The sequence below is a fragment of the Chlorocebus sabaeus genome, chromosome 12 (assembly GCF_047675955.1).
Source record: "Chlorocebus sabaeus isolate Y175 chromosome 12, mChlSab1.0.hap1, whole genome shotgun sequence".
Classification (NCBI taxonomy): Eukaryota; Metazoa; Chordata; class Mammalia; order Primates; family Cercopithecidae; genus Chlorocebus; species Chlorocebus sabaeus.
Window position 1 is genome coordinate 12,037,323 of NC_132915.1, and position 19,423 is coordinate 12,056,745.

Consider the following 19,423-nt stretch of genomic DNA (forward strand, 5'->3'; position numbering starts at 1 on the left):
TGTCTTTCCATATTGGTAGGATATGGAAGCCCAAGGCCACCTTTAGTTTTCAGGTGGTAAGTTAGTGGATTTGTTTTATTTTATTTTTGCTCCTGTCTTATTTAACTTCTAATCAGAAATTGACATTTCTTTTAGATGTTGTCCCTCCTATTTGAAACGTATTTCAGTTGGTTTCCGTGGTACCATTGTCTCTTGTTTTTCTTCCCACTTCATTCGCCACTGCTTCTAAACCTACTTATGGGACTTTTTACTCTGTAGGACCTCTAAATAGTCCTCAGGACTCATCCTAAACTTTTTCTCCTTTTAACCTATACAGTGTCCTAAGACAATCTTATTTGAGTCCTGTTGATTTAGATGTCATCTGTAGTGGAGACCAGTCCCTCTGTATCTCCATGCCTGTTAAGTATTGCCACCTGGGAGTTTAATAGTTGTCTCCCACATAATGTGTTCCCCCAAATTGAGCCTCTGCAGATCTTTTCATCCTCTAGTGTTACTCCTGACTCGGTGAAATGACATTCTAACCATGCACAAGTGCAAGCCGTAAATCTAGGAGTCATCCTTGACAGTCTTTTCGTTTAGCACTCTTCATCCAGGCTACCATGAATACTATGTTTTGTATCTATCACTAAAAGTAAATCACTTGTCTATGTACTTCTCCATGCCCATTGTTGCTACCTTGACTAGGCTTTTATCATCCCTTTCTAAGACCACTGTAATAGTCTCCTTACTTACTTCTCTGCCTCTACTCTTGATTCCTTTATGTAATCCGTTCACTTCACAAGAGCCAGGAGGCCTTTAAAAATTGTGTATCTAAACTTCCAGTTTGAATATCATTGAATAATTCCGTCTTCCCCATCTCTTCCTGGAAATTATTTAAAATACTCAGAAAACTAGGAGGGCTAAACAGCCTGATTCTTTGAAAATTCAGTTTTTGGCAAGATTAGGAAACATTAGCTGCAGACTCAGCAATACATGTAAAGGCTGCCAAATGCAACTGGGACATTGGGCAGAAGCCACTTGGGAGGAAGTGAAGATAAGTACATGTAGGGACCAGAGGGCTCAGAATAGCAGATCTCAGAAAGCTCCAGCAAAAATATACTTGTTGAAGGCTTCGGGTGGACCCTAAATTGTTTTGCAGCAATTTGACAACTCACTGTATCTGGGTTGTGCAGAGATGGGAGAACAGTATTTCATGGATGGGACTGGTTCAGAGAAGCAGATCAGACAGGCTATTCAACAATTATGTAAACCAATAGCATGTACCCAAAGCAGTCTGTCTCTGTGGCAGCGAAGGAGAGAGCCATTCAATTGTGAGACCTAATTAATTTGAAATGCTACCCTGGTCTTCCTTCACCTCCCATCTTTTTCTAGGAACTTATACAAGTTACCGATCAAGGAAAATTCAGCTCATTCCATGAGTAATTAAAAGGTACTGTTTAAAAAAAAAAAAAAGGGAGAAACAGAGAGTTGTTACCAGAAATAACATTTTTAGGAAGCAGGTGAAAATTCTTATGAAATATTTCACTACAAATTAAAAAGTAACAAAACTGATGCTGCAGTAACCTCTGTGAAGATCATAAAACAGAAACAGATACATTGAGAGATGATATTGTGAGTCAGCAGGAAGAGATGAAATGTGAACTGGCAATACTTAGAAGAGAAAATATCACAGAAAGGACAATTAAATTAGCAGCAGTACGAAAGTAAATAGATGTTATAAAAGCACAGTAAAACATACGAAGAATAGTAATGGAAAAAGTGAACACAATTTAATGGATGTCAACAAATGATTAAAGGAATTAGAGATAAAAGGTTAGATGTGGAAGACTGGCAAAAGAAGTCCAGTATACTTGTAACTGTAATTTCCAAGGAAGGAATGGAAACAGTGGAATAGAATGTGTTATTTAAAAGTTATGTTTTTAGAAATGTATCAAGAAAACTTCTGGTTGAGTGCGGGGAGGGAGAAGGAAGAATGATGACTTAAAACACACAGGCTGTGTCAGAGAAAACTACACAGAGTAGGACGTATGCTAGATAGCAGAACATATTCTAGAGAAGTTTTGGACCTTAAAGGTAGCTAGGTAAAAAGATAAAATTATATGAGGCAAAAAGAATCAGGCTGCTTCTAACAACAAAGCCTGTTCACCTTGAATTTAAAACTCTCTTGAACAACCTGAGTCAGAGAGGAAAGAAAAACAGACATTTGAGAATATCTTGAATACAGTAATGAAAGCAGACACTAACCTTTGGAAACAGGTGAAGCAGTTCCCGTAAAGGAATTCACATTTTTTCCTTTCCTAATTGACCTATTGGTAAAGACAGGTAAAAGGTAGTATATGTAAGTTGATTGTGTAGAAGTAGAGAGTGGAATAGTGGTTTTGGGGACTTGGAGAGGTTGCTTTCCCTATTTATAAAGCAATCTGTCAGAGTCTGTTTTTGTCCTCTGTTACGGTGTTTTTACATTGTGTTGTGTTCATGGTGTTCCTGATGTGGACTGTTTGATCACTCCTACAATATAGTAATTGATGTAATTCTTTATACACATATATTTTGGTTCAGATAAAAAGTTGGCTGGACGCAGTGGCTCATGCCTGTAATCCCAGCACTTTGGGAGGCCGAGGTGGGTGAATTACCTGAGGTCAGGAGTTTAAGACCAGCCTGGCTAACATAGTGAAACCCTGTCTCTACTAAAAATACAAAAATTAGCTGGGCATGGTGGTGGGTGCCTGTAATCCCAGCTACTTGGGAGGCTGAGGCAGGAGAATAGCTTGAACCAGGGAGGCGGAGGTTGCGGTGAGCCGAGATCGCACCACTGTCCTCCAGCCTGGGTGACAGAGCAAGACTCCATCTCAAAATAAAAAAAAAGGGCCATGCGTGGTGGCTCGTGCCTGTAATCCCAGCACTTTGGGAGGCCAAGGTGGGTGGATCACTTGAGGCCAGGAGTTCAAGACGAGCCTGGCCAACATGGTAAAACCCCATCTCTAATACAAAACTTAGCTTGGCGTGGTGGCACATGCATGTAATCCCAGCTACCCTGGAGGCTGAGGCACGAGAATCCCTTGAACCTGGGAGGTAGAGGTTGCAGTGAGCCGAGATTGTGCCACTGAACTCCAGCCTGGGCGACAGAACAAGACCTTGTCTCAAAAAAAAAAAAAAAAAAAAAGTGTGCTTAATATATATAGCAATGTATTAGTTTAGATATAGGCTAAGCTGATGTAATAGATACCTCAGAATACAAGAATACAATGGCTAAATAGTCAAGCTTATTTCTGTTTTATTAACCTAGAGGTGGTTGTTCAAGGGTGGTGGAATGGCTCTGCTTTTCCTGAATATGTGACTTCTATCTCTGGGTCGCAGGTGTTTTCTCTTGTTCTCACTATCATAGCCAGTGGGAATGCAGAAAGGATGCACATCTTATTCTTAAAAGCAAAACTTGCAAAGTGACTCACATCTTATCTGCCTATATCTCACTTGCCAGGACTTGGACACATGGCTATGCCTAGTGTGGTAGTCACAAGGGCTGGTCACATATATTTTAGTTCTCCTTTTGGGTACCTGGCAGGGTTGTATTGTATTTTTTTTTTGAGGTTAATCTGTGGCTGTGTGACTTGCTTTAGCCAGTGAAATGAACCGAAGTGATATTTGTCATTTCCAGGTGAGAGCTTTAAGAGCTAGTGCACTATTTGCCACATCTCTCTCTCTTTTTTTTTCCTCTTGGTTTTGCGAATATGAAAACATCTTCGGCAGCCTATGTCGTTGAATGAGTCTCCTGCTGACTTGCGCTGTACGTGTGATGTGAGCAGGAATTACACTTTCGTTGTGTTGAGTAAGCCAAGGGGATTGTGGAGTTGTTCGTTTTGGCAGTATAACCTAGCCCAGAAGTTCTCAAGGTGTTAGCTGTGGACCTTAGAGGAATGCGGTCACAGCCATTTTAATAGTAGTACTGAGAGATGATTTGCTTTATTCGCGCTCATTTTCTCATGAGTATAAAGTGCTATTTTCCAGAGGCCTCATGATGTGTCATACTATAGCAGACTGAATGCAGAAGTAGGTATGAGACTCTGTCTTCTACTGAGCCAGACATTAAAAGAGATTTGTAGTAATGTAAAACACTGCCGCTCTTTAAATTTTTTCTTTTTTGGTAAAATACAGATACCATTTATAAAAATGTTATGTAACCGATTTATTATTTTTAAGTGATTTAATGATGAATGAGTACTTTAACATTTGTTCAGTTTTAATTTGTATTATGGTAGAAAAAAATCTATTCCATATAAAGTAGAGGAAAACAAAGTTATGTGTTTAATATTTGGAGAGAAACAGTAAAAATGTGATTAAAGCCAGAGTAATAGTTATAATTGAGCAGAAATTTCTGAAAGATAAGGTACATTTTGAAAATAAAGCCATATTGTTTGAAATTGTTTTACTACCATGCATCCTGCATAATTCTAAAAGTTTTGTATATTTTTATGGGTTTTATTTTTGCTGCTTTTTTAAAACCATATTTATGAGGAAGTCTTTATTACCTGCATTTGATTTACATTGTAAGGTGAAAAAGGTAGTGCAATTTATTTATAATATGAATATAGATTTTATATCCCTTGCCCTTACTTAAGAGATTATTTGTTGCAGAGACAATATCTGCATATCATTGGGACTTTTGCAATATTCAAGAAAATTTATATTTTTAGGAAAATAGCTCCAAGATTGAATATAAACTCAAAGAATCGAAAGCAGCATGAGACCAATACAGTGAAACAAGTACTTGAGTGATAATGTCCTTAAAATATTTATTTGGGCTGGGTGTTGTGGCATGTACCTATGGTTTCAACTCTTTGGGAGGCTGACCTGGGAGGATTGCTTCAGCCCAGAAGTTTGATCATCCTGGGCAGCATATAGTGAGACCCTGTCTCTTAAAAATAAATAAATAAATGAAATTATTTTTAAAAATATGCATTTGAAGTTAACTTGATTTGATGTGTTTCACATTGATCATTTTTTCAATTCCATAATTTTCTCACTGTTACATACATAACATTAACAATTACAAATGGAACCTCCCAAAGTTGGTCTCAGCCTTATTTTGATGCATCTAAAAATAGGGTTAGGTGTGTAATCCCAGCACTTTGGGAGACCGAGGTGGGGGATCAGGAGGTCAGGAGATCAAGACCATCCTGGCTAACACGGTGAAACCCCATCTCTACTAAGAATACAAAGAAATTAGCTGGGCGTGGTTGCGGGCCCCTGTAGTCCCAGCTACTCAGGTGGCTGAGGCAGGAGAATGGCGTGAATCCGGGAGGCGGAGCTTGCAGTGAGCAGAGATCACGCCGCGGCACTCCAGTCTGGGCGACAGAGCCAGACTCAGTCTCAAAAAAAAAAAAAAAAGAAAAGAAAAAAAAGAAAAAGAAAGGGTTAGGTGGGGAAGATACATTTCCCCCTCTAAGTGTCTTTATTTAACATTTTTCTGCTTTGCAGTGTAGTTATCTTAAATTGCTCATTAGTAGCTTTCTTTCATTTGCATCCAACCACCCTCAGATTTTCCAAACCCAAAATGTAGTCAAATGGTAGAGCTGCCCTCTGGTGTTCACCCTCTGACTCTCAACGTTAGCGTCAACCAACAGTCTGGAGTTGGGAAGTAGCTTAGAATATAATTTTGTTCCACTTTCCTTCCGTAGATAAAAATAAAAATAAATTGACTTAACTGTTTATTTCCATTTATTTGCCTTTAAAAAATTTATCCATCATTTGGAAAAGCATGATTTTCACAAAGGAATCACTAAGATGCAAGTCTTTTTTTATAGTGGCAAATTTATTTTAATTGGTGTAATTAATTTTAACTAGTCAGGGTTACTGGCAAAGCAAGCTCTTAATTTTAGGACCTGTGTTCTATTCAGTGTGTTTTGTATGTTTGTGAATTGTTTTATGTTGAATTTTTTGAATAGACGTTTTATTAACTGCTGAAAAAAATAACAGATGACCTTTTAAAAGAAAAATAATGAAAAACAAAATGGTCAGTTATTAAATTTTAGAATGTTGGTTTCTGTGAATGCGAATTTCTCTCAAATCTGGGTTAGAGAAATTTTTAAGAAGATGTGTTTGCTCTCTAGTACACAGATTGTGGTGACTTGTATACCGTTTCTCACCAAAAAGAACCAGATCAAGATCACTGAATGCACAAGATAAGCCTAAGAGAGCAGTTCTCAAACTTTTTGGCTTTAGACCCTTTTTCTATTATAAATTAATGATACTCCAAAAAACTTTTGTGCATGCGGATTATTTTATCTGTTGATAGTTATCATATAACAAATTAAAACCCATAATTTATCATATTACAAATATTTATCAATTCATTTAAAATAATAAACCCATTGCATAACATATAATGTTTTTGCATTAAAAATAACTGTGCTTTCCTAAACAAAATAGATTTGGTAAGAAGAGTGGCATATTTTATTACATTTTTGCAGACCTTATTAACGTATGGCTTAATAGAAAACAGATTCTCTTGTCTGCTTCTGAGTTGACATGTTATATGTAAATATATATACATGTACATATTTTGTGTGTGTATTGTATTGTTGAAGGATACGAAGAAACATGTCTGGGTTCACACAGAAATATATAGTAAAGGAAGGAGTACTTTTGTGGCCTTTTTAGATTGTTGTCCTTCGATTTATGGTGGAGAAAAATAAAATTGTGTGTTCACTATTTGGAGAAAAGCAGTAAAAATGTGATCAAAGCAAAAATAATAGTTAAAATGCAGAACAAACAGTTTTAAATGAAAATGTGCTTTGGAAATAAAGCCATATTATTTGAAATTCAAATTGAAATTTATATTCCTTGATATTACACTAAAACTTGGTAAGTGGTAGTGTCTGAAATGTTAGTTACGATGTGGAATCTGAAACCATATTAGTGAACGTTTGTACTCTGTTACATTAAAATCCTTTGGTCTATCTTGCACTTAAAATAGTTCTTTTACCCATGTCTGATTTTGTAACACCATGCATTGGTCATTCGGTACTGATTTAGTTATGCAAATCTCGTAAATGTTGATTGATACTTTTTTTTTTTTTTTTTGAGACGGAGTCTTACTTTATCACCCAGGCTGGAGTCCAGTGGCACAGTCTCAGCTCACTGTAGCCTACATCTCCTGAGTTCAAGCGATTCTCCTGCCTCAGCCTCCCAAGTAGCTGGGATTACAAACGTGTGCCTCCATGCCTGGCTAAGTTTGGTCTTTTTAGTAGAGATAGGGTTTCACTATGTTGACCAGGCTGGTCTCGAACTCTTGACCTCAAGCGATCTGCCCACCTTGGCCTCCCAAAAGTGTTGGAATTACAGGCATGAGCCACTGCGCCGAACTGGGTTGACACATTTTTTTACACAATATTAAAAAATTATATTTGTTAATATCACCATTGATTTTATGAGAAAATTCTTTAAATATTGAGACACTGTCAAGGTCATTATGGTAGATCAGTGTTTTCCAAAACTCCAGTTTTTGCTTGAAAGCTCAAATTTTATCATCAGCAACAAATCTATTAGTTGTTTCCTTTGAAGTAACAGGCTCACTTTGCTTATCTCCATGAAAAGAAAATGGCAAAGGCCAGGCATGGTGGCTCATGCTTGTAATCCCAGCACTTTGGGAGGCCAAGGTGGGTGGATCACTTGAGGTCACAAGTTCGAGACCAGCCTGGCAAACGTGGTGAAACCCCTTGTCTACTAAAAATACAAAAATTAGCTGGGTGTAATGGCTCATGCCTGTAATCCCAGCTACTCGGGAGGCTAAGGCAGGAGAATCGCTTGAACCTGGGAGGCGGAGGTTTCAGTGAGCCAAGATTGCACCACTGCATTCCAACCTGGGTGACAGAGTGAGACTCTGTCTCAAAAAAAAAAAAAAGAAAAAGAAAATGTCTGGCAAAATATCCCAGTCTAAATAATCATTGTTTGTCCATCGTGTTTTTGAAGTAAAAATGATGTTCTGTGGAAAAAAGTGGCTGGTTTAGCTTGTCATTGAGACAGTTGCATGTATTTTCTTCCAAGATAACCGTCATATTTCAATATGCAGCAGAAATGTTTTTATGCACACAGATTATTAAAGATGATGTACACTCATGGGTAAAGCTGGCATTCTCTTTAAACTACAAATTCATGGTGAATTTGTGAAAATAGTCAGTGAAAACGGTCAGTGAAAAATGCACTGACTATTAGAACAGTTTGGTGTCACTACCTTCATTTTGCTGCAATGCCAACTCTTTACCCATCATTGCCTTTGGACCATAGGTGCAAATGTCAACACAATGTCAAAGGTAAATAGTATGTTAGTATTTTTATGAAAATTGTCTTTGGCCTTGCACATTTTCTGAAAGGGTTTCAGGTACCCTTAGTGTTTTTTTTTTTTTTTTTTGCTCTGTTTTATTTTCTGTGGTAACAAACATTTAAGAATCAGATAAAACAAGGGGCCCCTGAGCACCCAAGGGCCAGTACAGGCTGCCCATGAGGCCCTCACAGGAAAGCAACTTGTCAGTTTTCCTGGTTTTGATATTGTCCTATAGTTATGTGATACGTAACCATTGGGGAAACTGAGTGAAGGTTACAAAGGACCAGTCTACTATTTTTGCAACTTCCTGTGAATCTATAATTACTTCAAAATAAAAAGTTAAAAAAATTACTGTGTAGAAATGGATTATTGGGCACAAGAAGGGAAGCAGACTAGTCACGAGGTTGTAAGAGGTGATGATTGCTTGGATGTGGGTAGTAATAGTAGAAATGGAGAGAAGTTAATGGCTTTGAGGTGTTTTAGAGATAGAGCTTGTATTGCATTGCAATGTGGAAAAGGGAGTCTAGATATTTATGTTGAGCAACTGAATTCGTGTGAATTTGAGAAGGTTAAGATTGCAGGAGGAGTAGGTTGAGAGGAGGAACAGAAGTTTTACATTGGGCTCGTTAGGTTGGTGAAGCTATCAAAGGTTGAGGCTGCTGTTGAACGTAGGAGCCAAGCAGCATACAGATAATAATTACAGCTGTGCGATTAGATGGGATCACTCAAGGCAAAAGTGTAGTGAGTGAAGAGAAGTGGCCTGGGACAGAGCTGCTGGGGGAGACGTCAGTGTCTAGAGGTGTGTCTGAGGGGATCTCAAAGAAGGGGCAAGAGGAGGAAAATCAGGCGAGTATGGAGTCATTGAATCCTGAAGAAGAAAGGGTGTTAAGAAAAGAGGAGATAACTGGTTTGTGTGGTGCAGAGATGTGAATATGTTGGGATTAGAAGTGACCACAGGAGGCTTTGGGAGATCTCAGGAGTTCAGAAGGCAACCTGGTGGTTTGAAAAGTGAACAATATGTGGGGAAATGGAGAGAGCAGTACATACTTCTCTTTGGAGGAATATCAGAGAAACTACTGGTAGGAGCTCCTAGATCATACTTGTGTACCTACAAATCTGATTAATTGAAGGGGAAAGATAGATGAGGGATCAGAGAAAGTATAATTGAAAGAGAAAGCAAGTACTTTGAGAATGAAAGGGACTGGGAGCAAGTGTATGAGTGGATTGTTCTTTGAATCTCAATGTACCAGCCAAATAGAGCCCGTTAAAAGTGAGAACATGTAACTCTTCTGCTCAGAAATTTCCCATCTCACTCATTGTAAAAGCCAAAGTCCTTAAAATGGCCTACAAGCCTCTAAGCAATCTGCTATTTTTCTCTGTTCTCTCCCATGCCTACCCCCAGCTGTGACCTTGTTCCTCACTGTCTCCTCCAGCCACACTGGCCACCTCATTGTTCATAGAATGTAGCAGGTTTGCTCCTGCCTGGGGATCTTGGAGGCTGGCGCCTCCGTTTTTCTGGATAGCTCCTTTCGCCGGTGTCTGCATGGCTTACTCACTTACTTCTTTCAGGCCTTTTCTTAAATGGTACTTTTTCAGTGGTCTTCTCTGACCATGCTGTCTAAAATTGTCTCTCCCTGCACTTTTTATTCCCCCAAGGTGCTTTTTCTCCATAGTACTTCCCATCACCTGACATATAAAATGTACATATTTACTTATTTGACTTGTTTCTCACCATAAGAATGTACACTCTATGCGGGGTAGGAATTTTTGCTTATTTTGTTTACACTGTATTGACAATACCAAGATCAGTACCATATGTACAGTTTTTTTTTTTTTTTTTTGAGATGAAGTCTTGCTGTGTCACCCGGGCTGGAGTGCAATGGCACAATCTCAGCTCACTGCAACCTCTGCCTCTTGGGTTCAAGCAGTTCTCCAGTCTCAGCCTCCCAAGTAACTGGGATGACAGGCATGCGCCACACGCCTGGCCAATTTTTTTGTATTTTTAGTAGAGATGGGGTTTCACCATGTTGGCCAGGCTGGTCTCGAACTGACCTCAAGTGATCCACCCGTCTCGGCCTCCCAAAGTGCTGGGATTACAGGTGTGAGCCACTGCGCCCGGCCTATGTACAAATATTTGTATGATAAATAGGAGCAGGGAAGAAAGAACATAGGTGGAGGATAGGTAGGCTTAAGGATTTGGTGACAGGAAAGTGAGTGTATTGCTAGATTTATACCGGTTATGAAGCAGGGCACTAACTGAGAATGGAGTGGGATGGGAAGAAGGATTTTCAGAGTTTTGAGGAGAGCAGAGTAAGTGTAAAAAGTGTTTGAGAGTGGAAAGGTGAACTTTCCAGGTGTGATGTAAGGTTACTGAACAGGGTTGAAGGGATATTTGTGATTTGTGGTTTTCTGAGATAGAATGTGTTTCTCACTTAAGTCAGTAGAATTTTAACAATATTAAGCTATAGAACAGAGTAAGAAAGTGCAACGTGTAAATGCTTACTGTTTTTAAAAGAATAGAATTGTTTTTTAAACAGTGATCATTATAGTATTGAATTTATACCATTGATTTAGAATGTGCCCTAACATCCTACATTCTTTTTAGCCTTACCAATAATTCTAGGATCGTGGGACTCCTGGCTCAGCTGGAGAAGATCAATGCTGAACCTTCAGAATCAGACACTGCCCGATATGTTACATCAAAAATTCTTCATCTGGCTCAGAGTCAAGGTAAACATTGATCTCTTCTTTGTTTTTGAAATGCTTTTTTAATTCTTTAAAAGTGGATGCTAAAAATGTTCAAACTTCTAATGAATGGTTGATTTTCCACAAAAATTGAACTTTCAGGCTGGACGCGATGGCTCACACCTGTAATCCCAGCACTTTGGGAGGCCGAGGTGGGCAGATCACGAAGTCAGTAGTTCGAGACCAGCCTGGCCAATATGGTGAAACCCCATCTGTACTGAAAAATACAAAAAGTAGCTGGGTGTGGTGGCATGCGCTTACAGTCCCAGCTACTCGGGAGACTGAGGCAGGAGAAACGCTGGAACCTGGGAGGCAGAGGTTGCAGTGAGCTGAGATCAGCCTGGGTGACAGAGCGAGACTCCGTCTCAAAAAAAAAAAAAAAGGAATCAAACTTTCTCAAATTAACTCAAGAGTAGAAAACTGAATAACTCTGGAGGAAACTGATCTTCAAAACATTGTTTCTAATAATGATTACAATTTTACTTATATATGATTGCCACCCTCCAATTTACAGACAGTACCGAATTCCAGTGCTACTTGATATAGGTTTTTGGCAAAAAGATATCAAGTAGCATAGAATATTGGTTATTATGTGGTCCTTACTTTGAAATTCAAGCTCTACCATTTAGTGGTTGGGTACCTTAGGGAAGTTATTGAATTTCTAGGATGTATAGTAGCTATACCATCTCTGAAGTAGAGGTCACAAATATCATGGGATTGTCATGAGATTTACATGAGAAGCATATAAAAAGAATGTTTAAAATGTTCTATAAATGTCCTCTGTAATTAGACATTATTTTTATATTTTATGATGGTAATAGTACTAAATGGATTTCAAAACCCTGACGGAGTACACAAATAGTATTGACTTTGTACTTAGGAACATAATGTGAAAAGGCTCAAATAAAACATTAGGGAATTAAGTCTATATATGGAAATATGAATATCATTGTTAAAGAACACATTTCGCTGGGCATGGTGGCTCACGCCTGTAATCTCGGCACTTTGGGAGGCCGAGGTGGGTGGATCACAAGGTCAGGAGATTGAGACCATCCTGGCTAACACTGTGAAACCCCATCTCTACTAAAAAATAGAAAAAATTAGCCCGGCGTGGTGAGGGGCGCCTGTAGTCTCAGCTACTCAGGAGGCTGAGGCAGGAGAATGGCGTGAACCCGGAAGGTGGAGCTTGCAGTGAGCCAAGATTGCCCCACTGCACTCCAGCCTGGGCGACAGAGCAAGACTCCATCTAAAATAAAAAATAAAAAATAAAAAGAACGCATTTCAGTAATGCAAGATGGTTTAATATCAGGAAATGTGTCAGTATAACATTATCTGAACAGGTCAAATAAAATCCATGTAATTATCTTAATAGATAGTAAAAAGGACTTTGATAAGACTAAAAACTGTGCATGATTTGAATAAGAGAAAACCAGCAGCTACTTTAATATTTAACAGTGCACATAAAAGGTATTTCTGTTAGAATTAAGGTTCAATAATTATAATCTTTATTTAATTTTTAAAAACTTCATTATTCTGGAGGCTTAGGTCATTCTTATAAGATGTTTGGCAGGCATTTACTGTTTCAAGAGCTCAGTATCTATTAACCCTTTTTCTTGTTCATAGACACTTATATTTATTTTGATCACTTCCTCCCATGTAGCCCATGCATTTGGGGGATAGTTGACACCACCCCATTGTTTCTCACGTAATTTAAAATACCTGTACCTTTGAATTAAGAAAGCCACTGTATTGGATTCCAGGCTCTGGAAATGTTGTACTTATTAACTAAGGCAACTAATGAACAAGGATGTTCATTGTATCAGTGCAAAATTAAATGTGCCAGGTATATTCACTGCATTGTCATGTGAAATACCTCCTCCTCAAAAAAACCAAACAAATAACCCAACAAAAACAAAAGAAAATGAATCCTTCAGACCTATAGATAAACACTTTTGTCCATTGCTCCTACCACTGTAGACTCTTCTTTGTGTCACAACCTAGAAGCCCCTACTCCAGCATTACCACTGAAAATACTCCTAACCATACCTCTGTCAGAGAATGACCCTCTTCCCACCTTTTCAGCCACCACTGGAGTCTTAACTCCCGAATACTGTCCCTTGGGTTGTGTAATATCGTGACTCTGTTTATGATGCCTAGAATTAGCCAACTAACACAGTATAAGTTGGTAGTGAAAGGTTGTCCCATCCTTTATAGGATAATCCAGTTAGCTACCCATTTGGGAGAAAAAGTTTGGAATTTATAGTTGAAAAAAGAAACACAAACAACCAAGAAATGTACAGAAATTTTCTTTACTCCCTTACAGTTCAGGAACTGCTAATGAAAACAACAAAGATATCTTTCATTAGTCAGATTGACAGAGATTAGAATGACAATGTCTGGTGCTGTTGAAGGCACAGGGAGAGGGTACTCTCATATACTGTTGGAGGTGTAGTAATTATTACAAACTTGGAGAAAATAATCTGGCAATGTGTACTAAAACAAATTGCACCTGGTATTTGACCCAGCACCTGGTGTTTGATTTTTACTTTAAGAAATACATATATATATATGAATAATTTTTATTTTTATTTATTTTATTTATTTTTGAGACAGTCTCTCTCACTCTGTTGCCCGGGCTGGATTACAGTGGCGCAATCTCGACTCACTGCAACCTCCACCTCCCCGGTTCAAGCCATTCTTCTGTCTCAGTCCCCCGAGTAGCTGGGATTACGCCAGCTAGGCGTATGCCACGACACCCAACTAATTTTTTGCTAGGCGTATGCCACAACACCCAGCTAATTTTTTATATTTTTGGTAAAGATGGGATTTCACCATGTTGGCAAGGCTGGTCTCCAACTCTTGACCTCAGGTGATCTGTCCGCCTTGGCCTTCCAAAGTGCTGGGATTACAGGTGTGAGCCACCGTGCCCAGCCAAGAAATATATTTTAACTGAAATAAAATTGCTAGTTAGAGTATAGAGATATTCATTGTGGCATTATTTGTAATGTCAAAGGTCAAGAAACAACTTAAATGTTTATCATTAAGAGAATGTGTGAATAATTTTTGATATAGCCAAACTGGAAATTTGTAGTCATATTATGCAGCTATTATGAATAATACATTATTTATGATGGGGACTCTTGTAACCCCCACACCCAGGCTCACCCCAAACTAATTAAATCTTATTGTTAACGCTTTTCAGATGGTTCCAAAATTGAGAGCTACTGCTGTAGACAGGGAATGGCTAGTGTTTTCTGGGAAGGGCCAGATAGATAGATTTTAGGCTTTGTGGGCCATACAGTCTCTGGCCTGTAGCACAAAAACAGCCATAGATGGTACATAAAGAAACAGGCATGGCTGAGTTCCTATAAACTTTATTGTAGACGCTGAAAAAAAAATTATCATTGAAACATACAGTTCAAATGTGTAACTATATGCACTCTCTTGGAGGCTTAAATTTAGTATATTACGTACAGCAAGATTCTTTAGTTCATATGACTGTAAATGTGTATAGTCTCATTTTTATACAAAATATGTGTAGTCTCATTTTTTGTATAAAACCATTATATTTGTATGTAATATTTGTATGAGCTAGGCCAAAAGATAAAAGGAAGGATGCATATCAAATTGTTAGCAGTAGCTATATTGATGGGATAGGAATGGAGGAGAATAAGGTAAGCTAATTTTGTTTCAGACACTTTTAAATTGTTGCAACAAGCATATACTACTTATGTATTTAAATGATATAAAAAACCAACCCCTACAACACATTGAACTTATACATTTCCATAATTTGCCTCTTGTTAACTACTTATGTGCAGTGAACATGGTTATCTCTTGCAATTTCCCTTTAGCTTTTTTCCTAGAAACATTTATGTTATCTGTTTTCATGCAGATGGTTAATTTGTTGGCCCATGGTTGTTGCTAATCTTTCCTTATAATCCTTTTAGTTTCTATAGAGTAGGGAATGTCATTCCTGATTTTGATGGTGCCCTCTCTTTTTTCTTGGTCACTCATTAGTTCTCAACCAGGAGTGATTGCGTTTGCCCCACTTTTCCCCCCGGGGCATTGGCAATGTTTGGTGACATTTTTAGTTGTAAATTTTTTTTTAGTGGGGCTTACTGGAATCTGTTGGATAGAAGCCAGAGATGTTGCTGAACATTCTGTAATGTATAGATCAGCCCCCCACAAGAAAGAATTATCTGTCCCAAAATGTCAAGAGTGCTGAGGTTAGGAAACCCTAGGCTAGCTAAAAGTTTGTCAATTTTGTTGATATTGTTAAAGAACCAACTTCTGGTTTAATTGATTTTCTCTTTTGTTTCATTGATTTCCTTCTTTTGTTTATTGCTTTCTTCCTTCTGCTTGTTTTGAGTTTAATTTGCTCTTTCCTCGCCCTTTTTTTTTTTTTTTAATTTTGAGATAGTGTTTCATTCTTGTTGCCCAGACTGGAGTGCAATGGTAAGATCTCGGCTCACTGCAACCTCTGTCTCCTGGGTTCAAGTGATTCTCCTGCCTCAGCACCCCCGAGTAGCTGGGATTACGGGCACCTCTCACCACACCTGGCTAATTTTTTGTATTTTTAGTAGAGACGGAGTTTCAACATGTTGGCCAGGCTGGTCTTGAACTCCTGACCTCAGGTGATCCACCCGCCTCAGCCTTCCAGAGTGCTGGGATTACAGGCATGAGCCACTGCGCCTGGACGCCATTTTCTTACAGTGGATGTCTAGATTATTTATTTTGAGACCTTTTTTTCTACTGGAGGCATTCAAAGCCATAGATTTTCCTGTAAACACTGCCTTAGCTACATTCTACAAATTTTGATTTATTGTATTTTTGTTTTCATTCAGTTGACAATACGTTCTGATTTTCTTTGTGATTTTTTTCTTTGACCCATAGGTTGTTTTAGAAGTGTGTTGTTTAATTTCCCAATATTTCAGGAATTCTTAAATTTCCTTCTGTTGATTTCTAATTTAATTCTGTTGTGGCCAGAGAATATACTTTGAATTATTTCAATTCTTGGAATTGCTTGAGACTTGTTTTATGACTTAGTTTATGGTTTCTCCTGAAAAATGTTCCGTGCCTACTTGAAAAGAATGTATATTCTGCTGTTGTTGGGCGAAGTGTTCTATACATATCAATTAGGTCAGGTTAGTTGATAGTGTTGTTCAGATCTCTTATACACTGTTGATCTTCTATCCAGGTGCTCTGTTAATTATTAAGAGGTGTTAAAATGTTATTAAATTGTGGATTTATTTTTTTAATTTTGGCAGGTTTTGGTTAATGTATTTTGAGGCCCTGTTGTTAGCTGTGTATACATTTATAGTTGTTTCATTTTCCTGATGCTTTGCCTCTTCCATCATTGTGAAATACTGCTTTTTGTCTCATAATAGTTCTAGACTTAAAGTTCATTTTGTCTAATGGTAATATCACCACTCCAGCTGCCTAATGATTACTCATTGCCTATCGTACCTTTTTTCATTCCTTTTACTTTGAACCTGTTTGTACCTTCAAATCTAAAGGGTGTTTCTTGAAGATAACATATTGTTGGATCTTGCTTCTTAACTAGTCTGAGTGTTTTAGTGCTTCCAATTTAATGCATTTATTAATATGATTGGATTTACATCTGCAATTTTGCTATTTGTTTTGTTTCATGTGTTTTCCATTCTTCCCATTCTTTCACTGCTTTTGTGTTATCTAACTTTAAGAAATTGTAGGTCTTTTGTTAGTGGTTCCTGTAAGGATTAAAATGTGCATCTTTTTACAATGTACTGTGGTGCACTTAATTCCAGTCAGTATCAAAACTCCCCATATAGCTTCATTTCCTTCTCACTCCTTATGCTGTTATTGATTTACATGTTATGTTTATACATACTAGAATCCCAGCAATACAGTGTTATAATTATTGCTTACACATCTTATGCTTTATAAAGAAGTTCTGAATGAAGAGCAGGATTAAGAGCGAACAGATTGATAGTTAAAGTAACAGGGGTGGAATTAAGTTTCCTTAGAAGGAGATGTAGAGTGAGAAAGCTGAGGCTTGTGTCCTGGGAACTGTGCACATTTAGATAGGGCTCTAAGGGGGTCTTGTGAAGATAATCAAGTGCGTTCACATGATTTTATGTCTTTGGTGTTTTACCCCTTTATCATTACGGAAAGTTTCTCTTTATCTCTGGTCGTGTTCTTTGTCTGAAGTTTATTTTGTCTGATATTAGTATAACCCTTCAAGCTTTCCTGTGGTGGTTGTTTTGCATGATACAGTCTTTTCCATTCTTTTACTCCCAACCTTTTTGTGTCATTGAATCCAAAGTATGATTTCTGTAGACAGCATATAGTTGGATCTTTTTTTAAAAAATACTTAACCAGTTTGACAGTCTGAGTGTTTCATTTGAGCATTTGGTCTGTTAACATTGAATGTAGTTGTTGATTGGATTTAGGTCTGCAATTTTATTTTCTCTTTGTCTTTTGTGTTTTTTATTCCTTTTCTTCCTGTCCTACCCTATTTTGGATTATTTGTTTTTTTTTTAGAATTTTGTTTTAATTTACCTATTGGCTTTTTAGTTATACCTCTTTTCATTTTTAAGAAGTAATTTCTTTGAAGATTGCAGTAAATGTCATTAACTTTTCACAGTTTGCTTAGAATTATTATTGTTACTTCATGTAAATTTAGAATCTTAAATTTTTTCTGCCGTTCTTCAGCTGTAATTGTCATATATATCGACATCAATATACATTACAACACAATTTTTGCTTTATCCAGTCATGTATGTTTTAAAGACATTAAGAAGAAAAAAGGTAGAATTTATATTTGCAGAGATATTTACCATTTTGAGAGCTCTTTATTATTTTCTAAGATGTGAGTTTGGTCTGGTGCCATTTCTCTTTAACCTACAGAATTTTGTCATTTCCAGTAGTTCAGATTGACTGTGGAAGATTTTTTTTTTTCCTTAATCTGACAGTGAATTTATTTCACCATTTTTGAAGGATATTTTTACTGGATATACAATTCTGGGTTGGCAGTTTCATCATTGTCATCATCTTTTAGCATTTTAAAATGTGCTTAAAATTGTGTTTCCACCATTTTATGGCCTCCAAAATTTCAAATGAGAACTCTGTTGTCATTTGAATCTTTGTTTTCCTGAATGTTATGTGTGATTTTTTTCTAGCTGATTTCAGGATTTTTTTTTTTTTTTTTTTTTTTTGGTTTTGCTTTTCAAGTTTGACTGGCTGTAGTTTTCTTCATAGTTATCACTGATAACTATGGAATTCACTGATATTCTTGGAATTCACTGATATTCTTGAATCTGTAAGTTTCTATCTTTAGCCAAATTTGGGACATTTTTGGTTGCTCAATTTTTTTCTCCCTTATTTTCTCTATTTGTCTTGTGGAAGTATGATTATACATGTATTAGATTTTTGGTATTTTTTCCAGATATTGTTGAGGCTTGTATCTTTTAAGTTTAATTCTCTGTTATTTGGGTTGGATAATTTCTGTTCTATTGTCAGTTTCACTGCCTCTTTCCTATGCATTCTTCCAGTTAGCTGTCTGATAATTTATTTCAGGTGTTATTTTCTTTATTCTCAAGAGTGCACTTGGTTCTTTTGCTTTTGTAGTTTCTATTTCTCTGCAGTGTTTTCCCGTCTTTTCATTCATTGTGTACTTCTTTAATGTCATTTATTATAATAGCTGCTTTAAAATTCTTGTCTGTAAATCTAAATCTAACATTCAGATAATTGAAGCTGTTGAAGAAAGAATACAGCATTATAATAACTGGGAAGGATTATATTTAAAGAAGCCAAAAGAAGATGCAGTAGTCAACAGTACTAAGTGTTAGGAAGGTTAGTTAAAGTTCTTTTTGGTTGGATTATTAACAAATTATTGATCACAACAAAAGCACTTTTCAAGTGGTAGGATTAGATGGAAGATTACAGTATATTATAATGTGAGTGGCAAATGAAATAATCACAGGGAATATAGAGTACTTGTTTGAGGAGCTTCACTGAAAAAGAAAAGAGGGAAATAGAGGGGGAGGCAGGGTAAAATAAGATTTGGTAAGCATGTGGAATAATAAAAAGTGTATTTATTGGTTGAGGAGGAACAACCGATGGTTGGTAGAGGTTGAAGATAAAGGTTCATAAGAACATAGAAAGGATGGAACTCAGAACATAGATGAAGGGACATTTCTTCCTAACCTCCACTTCCCTGCTCCTCTCTGCCATTTTTTGGCAGAAGGAATGCAAGACTGTCAAGGATTTTGGTACAGGAGCATATAGAGTTTGGTTGTTATTAGTAAAATGTTTTGTTAACTATTACTTTGCTTCATTTTAATGAGGAAAAATTTAGGTTCCGAGAGGTCCAGA

At 37.3% G+C, this 19,423-nt stretch overlaps 1 protein-coding gene across 5 annotated transcripts in view; it reads left to right on the plus strand.

Annotated features, from left to right (window-relative positions):
- AGTPBP1 (ATP/GTP binding carboxypeptidase 1) overlaps nucleotides 1-19,423 on the plus strand; it is a 199,268-nt gene that overhangs the window by 33,497 nt on the left and 146,348 nt on the right. For all 5 annotated transcript variants that reach the window (XM_007969631.3, XM_007969633.3, XM_073021463.1 and 2 more), the window contains one exon: nucleotides 10,926-11,050. In XM_007969631.3, the coding sequence (XP_007967822.2) occupies nucleotides 10,926-11,050 (125 nt within the window). The remainder of the gene's footprint in view (nucleotides 1-10,925; nucleotides 11,051-19,423) is intronic.